The 17,894-nt window shown below is 32.7% G+C and overlaps 1 protein-coding gene across 2 annotated transcripts in view; it reads left to right on the forward strand.

Annotated features, from left to right (window-relative positions):
- The first annotated feature begins 2,800 nt into the window (after positions 1-2,800).
- Positions 2,801-17,894, forward strand: part of LOC144958263 (IQ motif and ankyrin repeat domain-containing protein 1-like) — a 34,562-nt gene continuing 19,468 nt past the window's right edge. The window contains exons 1-8 of one of the 2 annotated variants that reach the window (XM_078890124.1): positions 2,801-3,694; positions 6,036-6,223; positions 9,197-9,361; positions 11,558-11,687; positions 13,224-13,348; positions 14,679-14,741; positions 15,325-15,464; positions 16,225-16,279. In XM_078890124.1, the coding sequence (XP_078746250.1) occupies positions 6,203-6,223; positions 9,197-9,361; positions 11,558-11,687; positions 13,224-13,348; positions 14,679-14,741; positions 15,325-15,464; positions 16,225-16,279 (699 nt within the window). In that variant the 5' untranslated portion in view covers positions 2,801-3,694; positions 6,036-6,202. The remainder of the gene's footprint in view (positions 3,695-6,035; positions 6,224-9,196; positions 9,362-11,557; positions 11,688-13,223; positions 13,349-14,678; positions 14,742-15,324; positions 15,465-16,224; positions 16,280-17,894) is intronic. The other variant, XM_078890113.1, reaches the window with a different exon arrangement.

The raw sequence follows: 17,894 nt of genomic DNA on the forward strand, positions 1-17,894 counted from the left end.
ATACTTTTGGTCTAGGTCTTTTTAGGAGAACAAGGAGGTGAATTGTTACATTCAACAATTTCAAAAATTGAAAAGAGAACACAATCAATGAGAACATAATCATCTCAATTAAAAACAATAATAAAAAGTAACCTCCTGCAGGTTTCTCCTGATATCATGTCGTATGTGCCCCCCAAAAAAAGAAAGTTAGAGAGAAATGAAAATTTGATGAATCAAACAAAATAATACTTAAACATCTTAAAACATTTGACATATTACGTGGTTAAACTTCCTCTAAAAATAGAGCTGTTATTTGTATATTTTGAGTTATATGTTGCTTTCTCAATCCCCTTTTTTTCTCTTTTCTACTTATCCCTTTCTCCCTCCAACTATCCTCCGTTCAATAGCTACATCCTCCACCACAAATCTTTTTGTTCTTTCTCATACCTAAACAGATCCATACACATACCAACACACACTAGCAACTCCCCATCTCTAACACAAACACACACACACACACATATAAACACACACATGCATTGACACGCAAATTACTCAATACGCAAATTACTTAATATCTAATTTATAAATGGGTTTGGACGCATTAATGGACTCTACTAGTTTTCACAATGACTTTTAAAATAAAATGAATTCAATTTTCTGTAAACACAGAGAAAGTGCTGGGTATCTGCTTTTTAAAGAAAGTGAATATATAATATTAAAGTATGTTTGATGTCATTCTAACTATATTCTGTAATCTGGAGTTGTAATACAAGAGAGATTGCATATTGAATCCTCAAGACCATCGAATGTTGAATGGGAGGGTTCAAATATCTGACGGAATAGTGAAATAACCAAATTTCCGGCACATGTGAAATTTTGTGACTAATTAGAAATAGTCTTTGACTTTTAATTAGTGAATTTTTTTAAAACTTTGGTCGTTTAAATTTTTAGATAATTAAGAGTTTATTATGCATGTTTGAGTGAATTTTTTTTCAAAAATACTCTGAAAGTTAATGCTTCGTGTGAAAATTATATACATCTTATTATTAATAAAATTATATCAGAATAAAGATCATCTTCTCCTTTTTCTAAGTAATCACTTTGTATTTATAAATAACATTTTTAAAATAGTTAAAAACAGGTTTAAAAACCATAACAAAGTTGATAATTTCAATAGTCACAAAGGCTCTGACTGAATAGCAGAAATCGGTGAAGCGTGACAGTATGCATTGTGAAGCAGGGTAAAGCGGGCTGAACTAAAAGATCGCTTTTGAACACTGTGAGATAGATAGATAGATAGATAGAATAGATAGATAGATAGATAGATAGATAGATAGATAGATAGATAGATAGATAGATAGATAGATAGATAGATAGATAGATAGTAGATAGTGAGATGATAGATAGATAGATAGATAGATAGATAGATAGATAGAAGATAGATAGATAGATAGATAGATAGATAGATAGATAGATAGATAGATAGATAGATAGATAGATAGATAGATAGATAGATAGATAGATAGATAGATAGATAGATAGATAGATAGATAGATAGATAGATAGATAGATAGATAGATAGATAGATAGATAGATAGATAGATAGATAGATAGATAGATAGATAGATAGATAGATAGATAGATAGATAGATAGATAGATAGATAGATAGATAGATAGATAGATAGATAGATAGATAGATAGATAGATAGATAGATAGATAGATAGATAGATAGATAGATAGATAGATAGATAGATAGATAGATAGATAGATAGATAGATAGATAGATAGATAGATAGATAGATAGATAGATAGATAGATAGATAGATAGATAGATAGATAGATAGATAGATAGATAGATAGATAGATAGATAGATAGATAGTATAGATAGATAGATAGATAGATAGATAGATAGATAGATAGATAGATAGATAGATAGATAGATGGGATAGATAGATAGATAGATAGATAGATAGATAGATAGATAGATAGATAGATAGATAGATAGATAGATAGATAGATAGTAAGATAGATAGATAGATAGATAGATAGATAGATAGATAGATAGATAGATAGATAGATAGATAGATAGATAGATAGATAAGATAGATAGATAGATAGATAGATAGATAGATAGATAGTAGATAGATAGATAGATAGATAGATAGATAGATAGAATAGATAGATAGATAGATAGATAGATAGATAGATAGATAGATAGATAGATAGATAGATAGATAGATAGATAGATAGATAGATAGATAGATAGATAGATAGATAGATAGATAGATAGATAGATAGATAGATAGATAGATAGATAGATAGATAGATAGATAGATGATAGATAGATAGATAGATAGATAGATAGATAGATAGATAGATAGATAGATAGATAGATAGATAGATAGTAGATAGATAGATAGATAGATAGATAGATAGATAGATAGATAGATAGATAGATAGATAGATAGATAGATAGATAGATAGATAGATAGATAGATAGATAGATAGATAGATAGATAGATAGGGATATGATGGTACGTGATTGGAGGATAAGTCTTGATAAGTCTTTGTCCAGTTTTCTGATTTTATGTCGTAGGGATCAATGTCTTTCACGCATTCAATTTTTCCTTTGTAGCTTTTTTTCGATACAGTGTCCATTGTGTTAAATGGATTCGTCGCCATTTTGAAGAAATCTATGCTTCAATCAAGGGACTAAACCCTGTAATTTGTCAAAAATTAACTCCCTTAGTCTAACCGCACACATCTATAAACTCCTTGCACCCTCCTAATCAAAAAGGTGGTTTCTGAGCACTGAAGAGTGGCAATTGGCAACCCTGAATTACAACGTAACGAAACAAAAATTAATTCTAAGGGTAATCATCGAATCTTAAATCGTTGCCATGGTTCCCCTTGGTATACGACCGATATCCTCATAATACTTCATTTAAAATCTAGCAGGCTGTTGTTGAAATTATTAAACATGTCCTCAAATAAGCGTTAACAATGTTAATTCAAAAAATAATTTAAAAAAAGTTAGATTATGTCTTGAGCGAGAAAGACCAATCAGTCAGCGTCTTCCTCCTTTGTTTACATTGGCAGGCTCCTGCAAAAAATAATTGAAGAGAGGTTGCGGTTGTGTATACTTTAGACATTAAAAAAAAAAAAGTATACTTTAGACATGCCACCAAAGAAACCAGCCGGGCCCGTGAAGCCTGCCGCGTCAAAAGCGCCTGCTAAATCCACTTCTTCCAAAACGCTTGGTGTTGCATCTCGAAATTCTAAGTCTAAAGCAGCAACCAGTACAAATGGTAATGGTAACAGTAACCGCATAGTCGTAGTAATAACAATAACATTTGATTTAGAGAATCTAGACGTCTAGTATTAATTCTAACTAATGCATAACACCAACAACATTGTTATATTGTAAAGAAAATGCTACTATGTATCGATAAATTGAATTAGATGATAAACGCATGACAAAAGATACACGATGAAAATACAAATTAAAAGAAATGCTATAGCACGAGGAGATTTCGGAAGATCTCCCAATGTTGGCGAAAACCAAAACAATGGTCTTATTTGGAAAGTTTAAACGTTCACCAATCTATCAAGGTTTGTTCTAGACAGAGATTTTAAAATGCTAGCGAGCGGAGCTTTCGAAGGCCTCACCACAAAAGACCAAGATAAAATTCAGCTTAAACTTAAAGAGGTTGGAACAAATAATAATAATTTGTTTAAAAGCTGCGGCTATTCGGACTTGATTCTGAATAGTCTCCCGTGGCTATTCGGACTCAAACTCCAATGTGCATGTGCAATCAATAAGTTTTTTGGACTCGAATCTGAATAGTCTCCTCCCCCGGCAGTAAATTTCGAATTTATTCTAGTTATTGACAATTACATACAATTGCATATGAAATAATAATGTTATAATATTATTAACTATTAACAAGCAGTTTAATTCTGCTTTATTCTGTCATCTGCATTTTTTGTCAAGTTGGGGCCTAAAGATTGCCAACATTTGCCCAAAAACTTCCCAAAATTTGCCCACAAATTTGCCAAAAAGACCAAAATTTGACAAGAAATTTGCCAAAAAAATTGCCGAGGAGATCTAAGCCTCCCGGAAAAAATTAACACACTATATGGAAAAATAAATATAAAAGACATTTTATTACACTTAAAGGAGGTTACATTTATTATTTTCTGCACTGTAACGCGCCCAAACATACAGACAATCACACCCTCACACACAAAATACACACAGACACATACTGTGGAATAGAACACTTACACTGGCGAACATTCAACTAAGTCGCACATAGGGCCTACTCCCTCTCATTCACAGTATCAGTTTGATCAAACTTTCACACCTACAGACTATCTCAAACGTACACTTTCTCTCAGACTCGTTAAAGGCCTAGTTTTCCTTTCTACTCAAAAAAAAAAGAGGATCACTGAACGTATTGTAGTAAAGGAAAACTAGTCCTTTGATGTTGTCTTCTGTGAGTCTATGCCTTATTCTAGAAGACAAACCAAGATTATATAAAAGAAAAACTTCGTTCAGCATCAGCTGACGAGCATGTTGAGAAGGCATACTGGGACGCCAAGGAGGCAAGAGCTGGAACATGATCTGCCACAGACTTCCAGAAAAGTTTCACACCTGTTTTTCGTTATTTTGTTTTGTTTTGTTTTTGTTTTTTTTTACAAAAATTTTACAAATTTTGCCAATTTTGGGAAATTTGCCAAATTTTGTGGATCGCCCTGACATTTGCTGCCACAAATAATGCAGATGACAGTTTATTTGATGAGAAAGACAAAATTATTGATCAATTGGAAGTCCAGATAGAAATGAGTTACTGCAGTCTAAATTCAACGTTTTTCCACGATGTCCAAATAAAATAAGGACAAAATAATAATAATAAATCTGAAAATGTTAAACAAAGAACAATCCTTTGACAGTTCGAAGTAAGAGTATAAGCTGTATCAGTCTGATATGGGTAAAACAGAATTTCTTCTGAACTCTTCTTCTGCTATCTTTCAGTTCCACAGTTCCAACCTTTGCCAACTACCCGTTCTGTCTCCCTCCTGTGTTTGCACATACAAACAAGTTCAAGATACTTTTTCACACACTACACACATTGGAGTTTGAGTCTGAATAGCCACAGAAACTATTCAGACTCGAGTCCAAATTGCCACGTTGAAAAAAAAAACAGGTTTAAAAAAGTATATGTATACGATTTAAAAAAACCAACAATCTGAAATATATTAATAAAGGTATAAGTACTATGTCATAAAAATTTAAGGGCTATATTTTTTAAGAAGCTTTTTTTTTATGGAACAACCAACTTGGTAGCATCGTTACTGATTAAGATTTAAAGAAAAAAAAATGTTAAAAAATTGAGCTTTATATAGCGCAATATCCACTAAATGTGCTCAAAGCGCTTTACAAGGGGTCCCTGGTCAACAGCAACATTTAACATGTAGGATGGGACATGACACCTGTTAGGCAATATTACAATTTTTGGACAACGACAACGCTGTTAATGACCAGGTACTCATTTTACACTTGAGTACGGTGAGAGAATGTGAGTAAAGAGCCTTTTCCAAGGACTCAACTATGTGCCGAGCATGAGGCTCGAACCCAGGACCTTCCGATCCCAAAGCGAGTGTCATACCACTAGGCCACATAGCCGAGATCTTTGATATTAATACATTTAGAGACTTCCACTGCCAATAAAGTGTCATAATTTTGTAGTAAAGAAAAACGAAAAAAAAAATTACAAAACAAACAGCACAATTTATCCAGAATATAAGCTGAAATTTTCAATGGAAATATTTATCTAAATGGCTTGGGATACCATTTTACTATATATATTTGTTTGCTTTTCCTTTTTTATTTATTTATTTATTGATTGATTTATTTATTTTAAAGCACAGCTGATACCGAACAATTGGTTAAAGAAATTTGCCATTGTTCTTTTTTCTTTTTTTTTTTTTTGGAAAGTTCAAGGGATCGGTTTCATATTTGTACTTCCCTCTTAAACTTTCCACAGCTAAAAAGGCTTCAACTTCAAAAGTTGCTGTTGCAAAAACTCAAAAGCCAAAGGTATGGACTCCACAAGATGATGCTGCAAGAAAGATTCAGACAAAATACCGACAATACAGGGCAAAAAAAGTGTTGGACACGAAAAAGAAAGAAAAAGAAGAATATGAAGAGCTAATGGATAAGCTTGAAAAAGAGGTTTGCTGATATTACTCTCCAAATGACATGATCTGTAAGATTTATATTTAATTTTTAAAAAGGTTTTAGGTTTTTCTGAAAATCTAGATTGATAAGTCAGTAAACCAAGATACAAAGCCAAATATTTTTTGAATACATAAAATTTTATGATAGTTTGCTGCATTATTTTGACAATACACATTGAAATGAATAGTCTCGCTTTTTATAAACTGAAAAAATATCATTTTATTTTCTCCTTCTGGGCCATGATGACAGTCAAATATCAGACCTTTTGTCTTCCAGACATTAAAGGCTGATTTTTAAAAAGTTAAATGAGTGAATAAATCCTATGCTGAACCATCAGCTATGAGTGGTTAAATGAAAACTTCTTTCTTTCGTGTCATATTAATTGATAAAGAATTAAAATTCTCATCAAAACAAGATTTTTCAATTACACCATTCAACTTTTTTTTCTTAAGAGTAGGCATACCTGAAGAGAAACAATGATTGAAATATATTTGCTATTCTGTATTATATACCAAGCAATAGCTCCAATATACCATTTTTATAAATGAAATAATTCAAAGTGAAAACTGCAAAGTAGGTCTTCAAATCATATTTTTTGCAAAAGGTCATATGGGCCCATCACTGCAAAATTCACAAATCCCTCATTAAACAAACTAACATAAATATGAAATATATGTGTGGGATATTTAAAGTGATCTGTTGAATATTTCTAAATTTTCAATTTTGGTCATTTCTGGTGGAAACTGAATTTATGTGTGTTGGTTATTGTAAATGGTTGTACATATTTTGTCCTTTTATGTTGTTTGGAATCTGATGGCTTGTTGATGGATTTTTTAGATAATTTAACACGGGCCTCTTTTCATCACTTGAGGGGCCTCCAATTGAGACTTTAAAAAAAGGGCAGATGCTATGCAGCATGGTTCTTTCGATGTCACAAATGATACTGCTGCTCTTTTGACTTTCTCATCCATATTTATGTCAGTCTGTGAGTGGGGATTCTAAGCTGCACTCGTATTTTCTAATACTAGTCTAACAAATGTGATGTAGGTCTGCAATTTGACGGTCTTTAGACATTGGTGGATAGTCCTTTGCAGAGAACTGAGCATTTAGTATGCTTTCGCAACAATATGTTGAATGTGGGCAACCCATTTCAATTTTATGTTCATGTGGACTCCATGGTAGGTGATGCTATCAATGTATTTTAATGTGTGACCAAGCATTCTGGAGTCGTATGAATATTGGATTGTCTTATATTGTGAGAGGAATTTTATGTATTTGACCATATTAGCGGAGAGTCCATAAATATGCATTTTGTTTTAGGAGGAGATATATTTTGACGCCAAGATTGGTGATGACAACACCGGATTGGAGGAAATTATGGGAAAGCATGGCATTGGGAAAAAACTGAAAATGGCGAGCTTAGTTGTTAAGTGGACCAGACAGTCAAACAAAAAGATGGAAAACCCCTTCTCTCAAATGAAGAACAAAAACAAAGATGGGTTGAACACTTTGGTGAAATGCTCAACAGAGTTGACGCTTAAAAACCATTAAATATTCAAGAAGCAATAGAAGACATACCAATAAATTGTAGCCCTCAAGCAAGACAGAGATTATCAAAGCATTAAAACAATTGAAATGCCAAAAAGCAGCAGACCCAGATTCGATTCCACCAGATGCATGGAAATCAAATCCAAATATAATCGCCAATCAACTACACACTTTGAAACGATATGGGAAACAGAAATAATCCCCAAAGACTGGAAAGAAGGTCTCATAGTAAAAATACCAAAGAAAGGAAATTTAGAAGAATGTAAAAACTATAGAGGGATAGCACTCCTACCAATACCAGGGAAGGTCTTCAGCAGAATCCTGCTCGACAGAATGAAAGAAATTGTTGACCCTAAACTCAGAGATGAACAAGCAGGATTCAAGTCAAATAGACCATGCACTGACCAATTCTGCTCCCTCATAATAATCACTGAGCAAAGCAATGAATGGAACTCACCTCTCTACCTATATTGACAACGAGAAAGCGTTTGATAGTCTCAACAGGCAGTCATTATGGAAAATCACTCGACATTACGGGATGCCCCAAATACTGGTGAACCTTATGCAAAGCATTACAAGGACACTAGCTGTAAGATCATCCACGACAACGCCTCACAGACTTTCCCAATCCAAACAGGGATTAGACAAGGATACCTGCTGTCTCCTTTTCTATTTCTTCTTGCCATCAACTTTGTTTTGAGAGGAAGCCTGGAAAATACTAGAAATGGCATACAACGGCGACTCATGAACCAGCTAAATGATTTAGACTTTGCTGATGACCTAGCATTATTATAACACAATGCCACCCTTATGCAAGACATTTATTCACCTTAACAACGCCACTATCACATTATCTCATTCGTCTGTCTCCTGATAAGTGATTTCTATCATCTCTCTGTTTGATTGTATTTTACAGGGAGAAACCTGCTTGGTAAGCATGATCCAACATTTTTTTCTGTTTTTTTTCCGTTTCATATAAAATTTGAAGACTCAACAGTTCATGTAAGTGTTATTCACATCATTATTATCAATGTCACAGAGAGCATTTGCAATGTAACATCATCACTACATCACCAAATTATAGTTACTGCTTTGTTTTGCACACTGACTGACTTATAATTTTGTTCGAGAAGTCAGGGCTAGATTATCCAAATGTCTAAATATCATATAACAACATTATATTATAACAGACCAGCACACAATATCCTAATTTTTCATGCTGGGCATTATGGTGTCGAAAATGATACCAAAACTTAGTGGTGCATTGCAGTTGTTGCTCAGCATATAATCTGTCCTAAGTACTGATTGTTTAATTACCATAATCAATGTTAGAAACTGTGCCTTTACAATAAACTGAATACCTGTTGTTTTAGACTGATAACATTTTTGTTTAAAAGTTGCCTTTTCTCTACATTAAAGGCTTTTATTCACATTGTAAAAATGCAACAAGAAGAAGCTGAAAGAAGACAGCAAAAAGAAGACGAAGAGAGAAAAAGAAAACAAGAAGAAATTAAGAGAAGGAAAAAGATGTTGGAGGCTGCCTTTGATGGTGACATTGATGTTATGAAAGACATATTAAAGGAGGTAATTTCTCAGAAAAATAACGTCTATTTTTTCAAGAAGTTAATTTACCTTCAATTTCTTCTTATATTCTCAAGTTTCAATATATGATTAATCCAGATTGTTGTCATATCTTCCTATTCCTTTTCCTCCTGTATTTACTTCTATGCCATATGTATCCTTTTCCTCTACATCTACATTCTCTTCCTTATCCTCGTTATATTTATTCCTTTTTATTAATTCAATTTTGACGTAAGTACAGATAAAATCCTTTTGATGTGAAATGAACTATTCTTCTTCTTCTTCTTCTTCTTCTTCTTCTTCTTCTTCTTCTTCTTCTTCTTCTTCTTCTTCTTCTTCTTCTTCTTCTTCTTCTTCTTCTTCTTTCTTCTTCTTCCTTCTCTTCTTCTTCTTCTTCTTCTTCTTCCTTCTTCTTCTTCTCTTCTTCTTCTTCTTCTTCTTCTTCTTCTTCTTTCTTCTTCTTCTTCTTCTTCTTCTTCTTCTTCTTCTTCTTCTCTCTTCTTCTTCTTCTTCTTTCTTCTTCTTCTTCTTCTTCTTCTTCTTCTTCTTCTTCTTCTTCTTCTTCCTTCTTCTTCTTTCTTCTTCTTCTTCTTCTTCTTCCTTCTTCTTCTTCTTCTTCTTCTTCTTCTTCTTCTCTTCTTCTTCTTCTTCTTCTTCTTCTCTTCTTTCTTCTTCTTCTTCTTCTTCTTCTTCTTCTTCTTCTTCTTCTCTTCTTCTTCTTCTTCTCTTCTTCTTCTTCTTCTTTCTCTTCTTCTTCTTCTTCTTCTTTCTCTCTTCTTCTTCTTTCTTCTCTTCTTCTTCTTCTTCTTCCTTCTTCTTCTTCTTCTTCTTCTCTTCTTCTTCTTCTTCTTCTTCTTCTTCTTCTTCTTCTTCTTCTTCTTCTCTTCTTCTTCTTCTTCTTCTTCTTCTTCTTCTTCTTCTCTTCTTCTTCTTCTTCTTCTTCTTCTTTCTTCTTCTTCTTCTTCTTCTTCTTCTTCTTCTTCTTCTTCTTCTTCTTCTTCTTCTCTTCTTCTTCTTCTTCTTCTCTTCTTCTTCTTCTTCTTCTTCTTCTCTTCTTCTTCTTCTTCTTCTTCTTCTTCTTCTTCTTCTTTCTTCTCTTCTTCTTCTTTCTTCTTCTTCTTCTTCTTCTTCTTCTTCTTCTCTCTTCTTCTTCTTCTTCTTCTTCTTCTTCTTCTTCTTCTTCTTCTTCTTCTTCTTCTTCTTCTTATTATTATTATTATTATTACTATTATTATTATCATCATGATTATCATCATCATCATCATCATCATCATCATCATCATCATCATCATCATCATTGTATTATGTTAGAAAATGTCCAAAGGCGGACAACAACGCCTTTGAACGACTCTGAAAATATTTCTTACAAGGAAAGGTTAAAATAAGCCCTCCCATCTCTAAAATACAAAAGAAGGAGGGGTGACCTTATACAGTATACAAAATTGTCCATCATTTTGATCAATTTGAACACAAAACACTTTTTAAGTACTTCCATGTAAAATTTACCTGCGAAGATCAATACAAAATTGTTATAACACATTCGTCTACAATTATTCAGCAATTCTTTTTTTTTTATTGTAAGGACAGATATTACTTGGAACAGTTTGAAATTTATAAACAAAGACCCCAAAAGTATAAATCACTTAAAAAATGCAATTGACGGGGGGCTACCTAACTTTGATGAATAAGTTTTTAATTGATATATTTTTGATTGTTTGTGATGTAAATGGTGATCATAGTCATGATCATGTCTGGGAATTTTTGATCTGAACCTTTCTTTTTTTTTTTTTTCCACAGGGTATTTGAAGGTCATTGACCTAAGAAACCTGTACTATGATATATTATTTTATGTTATGCTAATATTCTCATGTTTATACCAAGATATGCATTTCATGACAATTATTTCCTCTTCCTCTACTTCTCCCTCTTTATTATTATTATTATTATTATTATTATTATTTATTATTATTATTATTATTATTATTATATTATTATTATTATTATTATTTTTATTATTATTATTATTATTGTTTTATTTTATTATTATTATTATTATTATTATTATTATTATTATTATTATTATTATTATTATTATTATTATTATTATTATTATTATTATTATTATTATTATTATTATTATTATTATTATTATTATTATTATTATTATTATTATTATTATTATTATTATTATTTACAAAGATTTCTGATATGGACACCAAAAATGGAATTGGCAATGACATCATTGGGCGTTCTCTTAGAACAAGACATATGATGGCTTTAGTGGACTGTGAAGATGTAAATGGAAATACTGCTTTGTCAGAAGCAGCAAGTAACTGCCATTCATATTTATGTAGTTAACATTCATGACAATTTATTTGGTAAAAAAAAGGAAATGTCTTAGAAATTAAAATACTGTTCGCTTTTCGTCTCTGCAAAAAAAAAAAAAAAGGTTAGATGTAGGCTATATGTTGTTCCTGTAACTTGGATATTTTGTTTTTGGATCATTTCATACGTGATGCTAAAAATTCCAAGATGATGTTGAAATTGTACAGCTATTTAAACTTTGGCCTCTATCTTTCATCAATTCTGTTATTAGTAAATCTTTTGAAAGTCTTAGAAATAGAGAAGATAGGAAATTGATATTTCTCATTGCTTCCGTTACCGACAATAATCTTTTAAGTAGGCCTGCACAACCTTATATTGTTGGTTAGATTCTCATTCTCTGAATACTTGCAGGTTGGGAAAGAAAGATATTCTCTTATGATAAGTCACAGAATAGTCGTATCCACTCAATATATATTTTTATCTGAGATGAAGGAATCCGGTACTTGATTGGACATTTTATATTTTTATCTCCAAATTTGGCTCGCAGACGTTGCCAAGCTTACCTTCTGAGTATCTGACATGCGATGTAGGGGCGGCCCAAAAACGGGTTGCTATGCTACAGTGAAATGGTTACTCAGTGATTCTACTATGCCTTTCAGTTTTCACAAGATTATTTGATCATTGTTTGATCTAATATTTCTCTCAGGGACATAGATATTTAAAAGTTCTGTAATATAGGCAGGGCTGTCCATGCTCATTGCCTTGAAAAGGATGGTACAGATATTCCTTTCCATTTGGGAGTCAATTTCTTTAAACTCTCTTTAATGCACACTTTAACCTTCTTTCCAACTTATATTCAGTGTTTGATGTTTAAAGTCTAATTATTATTATCTTGCAGTTATGATGTCAACTGCGACTAGTGGACCCGAGCTATTTGTAGAGTCTTTGGTTCTCTAACCCCAATGTCTGTTGTCCTCTTCCATTACTGTATACTGCTTTGCCATTAACTGAGATGACTTGATTTTGGTCTGGCCCTTCTGACTCCTTATCTAAAAGGAAGATTGTCAATAAAGAAAAAGATGCTCTCTTTTTGTACATCATCTCAATGTATGCTTGTGCATATATGGGTTTTTGTTGGAAACCTTTTCATTACTCTCTCTCTCTCTCTCTCTCTCTCTCTCTCTCTCTCTCTCTCTCTCTCTCTCTCCCTCCCTCTCTCTCTCTCTCTCTCTCTCTCTCTCTCTCTCTCTCTCTCTCTCTCTCTCTCTCTCTCTCTCTCTCTCTCTCTCTCTCTCTCTCTCTCTCTTCTCTTACTTTCTCCACCTTTTTTCAGTCTGGCAGATGGTTTTGTACCAGCTAGATATTGTGCACAACTTAAACATATTACGACATTAATTGCCCCTGTTATTTTAAATATCTCTACTTCTTTTCTCTCTTTGATCATCATTAAGAACTATCTGCCCCATTTACGTTTCTGAGCAGAAAATTGTGATCTGTGTTATTTTAAAGATGTAAAATTTGGTTTTGTTTTACTATTCAGATGGCGGACATGCTGATGCCATTCTATTCCTGTTGGAGAGGGGTGCTAATCCAGACTCACAGGGTCAATTTCAACGGACCCCATTGTATAGAGCAGCTTTTGCAGGTCATGTTGAAGCAACGCAGGTAAATATAGAAATGAGTTATTTTCTAAAGTGTATTCATTTAAAGATAAAGAATTTAACTATATAATTAGGAATGGGTGCCCTTTTTCATATTTGTTATTCTTTCTTCAGAATACTATCTTTTTATTTACTAAATTAACATTCTTTATTGCATTGATCAAAGTGATACAAAGCTTCTAGAAGCTGTGGACTGTAAAAAGCAATAAACAAAAATGAATAAAACAGCTTCAAAGAAGAAAAAAATACCAAACACGGAACGTAATTCTTCTTCTTCTTCTTCTTCTTCTTCTTCTTCTTCTTCTTCTTCTTCTTCTTCTTCTTCTTCTTCTTCTTCTTCTTCTTCTTCTTCTTCTTCTTCTTCTTCTTCTTCTTCTTCTTCTTCTCTTCTTCTTCTTCTTCTTCTTCTTCTTCTTCTTCTTCTTCTTCTTCTTCTTCTTCTTCTTCTTCTTCTTTCTTCTTCTTCTTCTTCTTCTTCTTCTTCTCTCTTCTTCTCTCTTCTTCTTCTTCTTCCTTCTCCTCCTCCTCTCCTCCTTCCTCTCTCCTTCCTCCTCCCTCCTCCTCTCTCTCTTCTCTCTTCTTCTTCTTCTTCTTCTTCTTCTTCTTCTTCTTCTTCTTCTTCTTCTTCTTCTTCTTCTTCTTCTTCTTCTTCTTCTTCTTCTTCTTCTTCTTCTTCTTCTTCTTTCAGAAAACTGGCTTTTGTTGTTCATTATTATAAAGAACTTTAAGAACATTTGATAAATCCTCAATTATTTATTTTATTATTTTATTTTGTGATTTTAGCCCTAGCAATAGTTCGTACTACACGATGAGGTAACCATCCTATTTTTCCATGTCTGCATCCATGTTATCTTTAATAAATGAGTAGTTCTTGTGCGGCTATGTGGTCTTGTGGTATAACTTTCCCTTTTGATCAGAAGGTCCTGGGTTCGAGCCTTGCTCAGCACATATTTGAGTCCTTGAAAAGGCTCTTTCATCACATTCTCTCAGCATTGTCTCTCTTGGAAAAAAATTGTAATATCGCCTAACAGGCATCATGTCTCGTTGTACATGTTAAGTGATGCTGTTGGTCAGGGACCCTTAGTAAAGCATTTTATTGGCTATATAATAGCTCAATTTTTTAATTAATATTTTTTTAGTCATTTTACCTTGCACTGAAATTCCTTGCAGAAGAATACCTTTTTAAAATGTAACTTGTTAGATGAATAACTTGATAACGTTTGTTAGTGCCTTATCCAAGGATTGTAGTCCAAGTAAAAGCTAAAATATTGAAGTCAATAATTGATCAACAGAACACATTTAAAAAAAAAAAATCTTTTATTTCCTAATCTAAGGTTTTATTGGAAAATGGAGCTGATCCGAAAATCTATGCTCAAGATGGACAAACTCCTGCTGAGGTTGGTGATGTGTGTGTGTATGTGTGTGTTTGTGTGTGTGTGTGTGTGTGTGTGTGGGTATGTATTTGTTTTAAAACAACTTAATTGATAATTAGATAATGATTTAGAAATGTATAAAAGTTATACTAGAGCCAAACTTTTCCACCGGGTGTATTGTAAACCCCAGGGTGCACCAACTTTTCTAAAGGGTGTACCACGTTTTGGGGGTGTACATCATACCAGCATAACACAACTTAGTCACTCTACAAAAACAACTTCATATATGTAATGAATACACCATGAGCAGATTTTGTCATCATAATTATTTATTACCCCACGGTGAAATGCTGTTTTGCTATAAATAGGTAAACAAATTTCCTCTACTGGTGCTTTTATATTTTCTAGTAAAGATCGATGCAATTTTAGTGCACTGTGACAACTGGCTTATACACGCTTATAAGTAAACGTTGAAAGTGTGTACAGTTTCAAAAAAGCTTGACAACTACTATACATACCAGACATGCTTTAAAAAAAAATTTTCCTTATATGTTTACATTTCATGTGTCACCACATTATTATTTGTAAATTGTATTTTCATTTTTAGATTGCTTCAAGTGAGGCTGTCCAAGAAATTTTGAAAAACTGGGACTACAGTAAAACAGAATTATTGAAAAAGAAATTAGAAGCTGCCAAGGAACAGAGAGCAGAGGAAGATCGACAACGACGAGAGGCTGAATTGAACAAGTAATTAGATGTGTAACATTTCATTATGTTGCCTTCTACAATTTTACATTTTGTACAGAGAGATTGTTACTCGTTAATTATTTGATGAAACATTTAAAAATGCAGGAGGAAAGGATCATTAGAATCTCATTTTGAATTTAATCCTAGACAATAAACATAGAGCACAGTAGGGCATTGAGCAAAACCTTGTTTTGGTTTTACGATCTATAAATGCTCTTTATTATTATTATTATTATTATTATTATTATTATTATTATTATTATTATTATTATTATTATTATTATTATTATATTATTATTATATTATTATTATTATTATTATTATTATTATTATTATTATTATTATTATTATTATTATTATTATTATTATTATTATTATCATCATCATTAGTACCATAACTGACTACTATTACTTTCATTCTCAATTCACGCTCATTAGCTTGGAGTACAAAGCCTAGCACTTGCACTAATAATAAGTGATATATTGAATAAAAATTATAATGATATAGAGAATTTCAACGGTAAACATTTGAACATTTCATAAACTTTGAAAAGCAACCCTCAATCAAAATGATAATTGTTTTCTTATGACAATAAAGATATTCTACAGGCTCAATAAGAAAAAAATGATATGCCATAAGCTAATTTCTTGTAAAATGCTGAGCTATCGGGTTCTCCATCGTTAAGAAAGTGTTTAGATTCAACTATATAATCATTTATTTCATTTCTCTCATAGATTAATCTGTATTCTCTCTTTTTAGATTGGAGGATGTTGTTGCCCAGGCTGAAAAAGAACACGACACTAAACAAAAACAAGTGAGAAAGATTTAACTTACATTACACTGTGTGTGTTAGTCATTGTTTAATATATTTTTCACCACAATACAATTTTTACAATTTTCAAATTCTTCATTTCCTTCTCTTCCACCACCACTCCTTCTTAATCTTGATCAAAAAAAAGAAATTTCAGACCACCATCTGATTCTGGCAACTCTCAAATGCATCAAAGAGAAAGCAAAGAAAGTCAAGATAGTGTCTAGGGATACTAAAAGAATAGGCATTAGTTCTTTCAAAAATAATCTGTCAGAGGAACTAGGAAAAATGGATATACCATCAGCACAGAAAACGGACGAGGTACTGCGCAACGTCATCGACAGGCATGCGCCAAAGACAACTAGAATGATAAATTCCAGGAAACCGTCTCCGTGGTTTAACCAGAGTGAAAAAAATTGCCAAAAGGGAAAAAAGGAATGCAGAGGCATTGTGGAGAAAATCGGGCCTTGAGATTGACCGGCTGATATATATAAAAAAAACATAAGTATAAAACCACCTGCAAAAGAGCAAAAAGAAACTATTATAACACGGCACTATCATCAGTGAGGGACACTAAGGAATTTTTCTCTGTTTCAAAGGAACTTTTAGGGGAAGAAAAAGGCATGTGTCTACCCACTAATATCCCGGTAGAAAAGCAGCCGGATGCATTTTCAGATTTCTTTTCGGGAAAAATATCGAAAATTCGGAACAATTTGGACCTCGTGCAAAATGAAGATATAAATTTCTACCCTTTTTCAGGTTCACAGGGATTCTCTTGTTTTAAAGAAACAAGTGAAGAAGAGATGTCTAAAATAATTTGTTCATCTTCCTCGAAGTCATGTGATTTAGATCCTTTACCAACTAATATTTTGAAATTATGTCTTCCTGAATTGATACCTTGCATAACTTATATTATAAATCAGTCACTTATCTCAGGACATGTCCCAGATATCTATAAACATGCTATTGTAAAGGCTCTCATAAAAAAGCAAAATCTCGATGTAAATGACCTTAGTAACTACCGTCCCATCTCAAATCTGCCATTTCTCTCTAAAATCCTTGAAAAAGTTGTACTCAGACGTCTTTCACAACATCTCCATGAAAACAATCTATGGGAAAAATTTCAGTCAGCTTATCGTTCTTACCACAGCACAGAAACTGCTCTGTGCTGTGTTACGAGTGATTTGCTTGATGTTTTAGATAAAGGTTCTGTTTCTCTTCTGACATTGTTAGACCTTTTGGCGGCGTTTGATACTATTGATCACGGTAGTCTCATTAAACGACTTAATATAACTTTTGGCTTGTCTGGGACTGTCTTGCAGTGGTTTGAATCTTATTTAGATGGCAGAAAGCAACAGGTTATGATTTTAGATAAACTTTCTCGTCAATATACATTGTCTTTTGGTGTTCCTCAAGGCTCTGTTTTGGGTCCAATTCTTTTTGTTTTGTATCCTTCTCCATTATCTAATGTCATCACTGGTCAGATGATACGCAACTTTATGCTACTGATAAAACTAAAAATCTCGAAAATATTGTGAAACGTGTGGAAGAATGTGTGACGGATGTGAAAGAGTGGATGGATGCAAACAAGTTGAAAATGAATGAGTCAAAAACTGAA

Source organism: Berghia stephanieae, chromosome 1, assembly GCF_034508935.2.
Source record: "Berghia stephanieae isolate SIO BIC M18660-M18661 chromosome 1, UCSD_Bste_1.3, whole genome shotgun sequence".
Taxonomy (NCBI): Eukaryota; Metazoa; Mollusca; class Gastropoda; order Nudibranchia; family Aeolidiidae; genus Berghia; species Berghia stephanieae.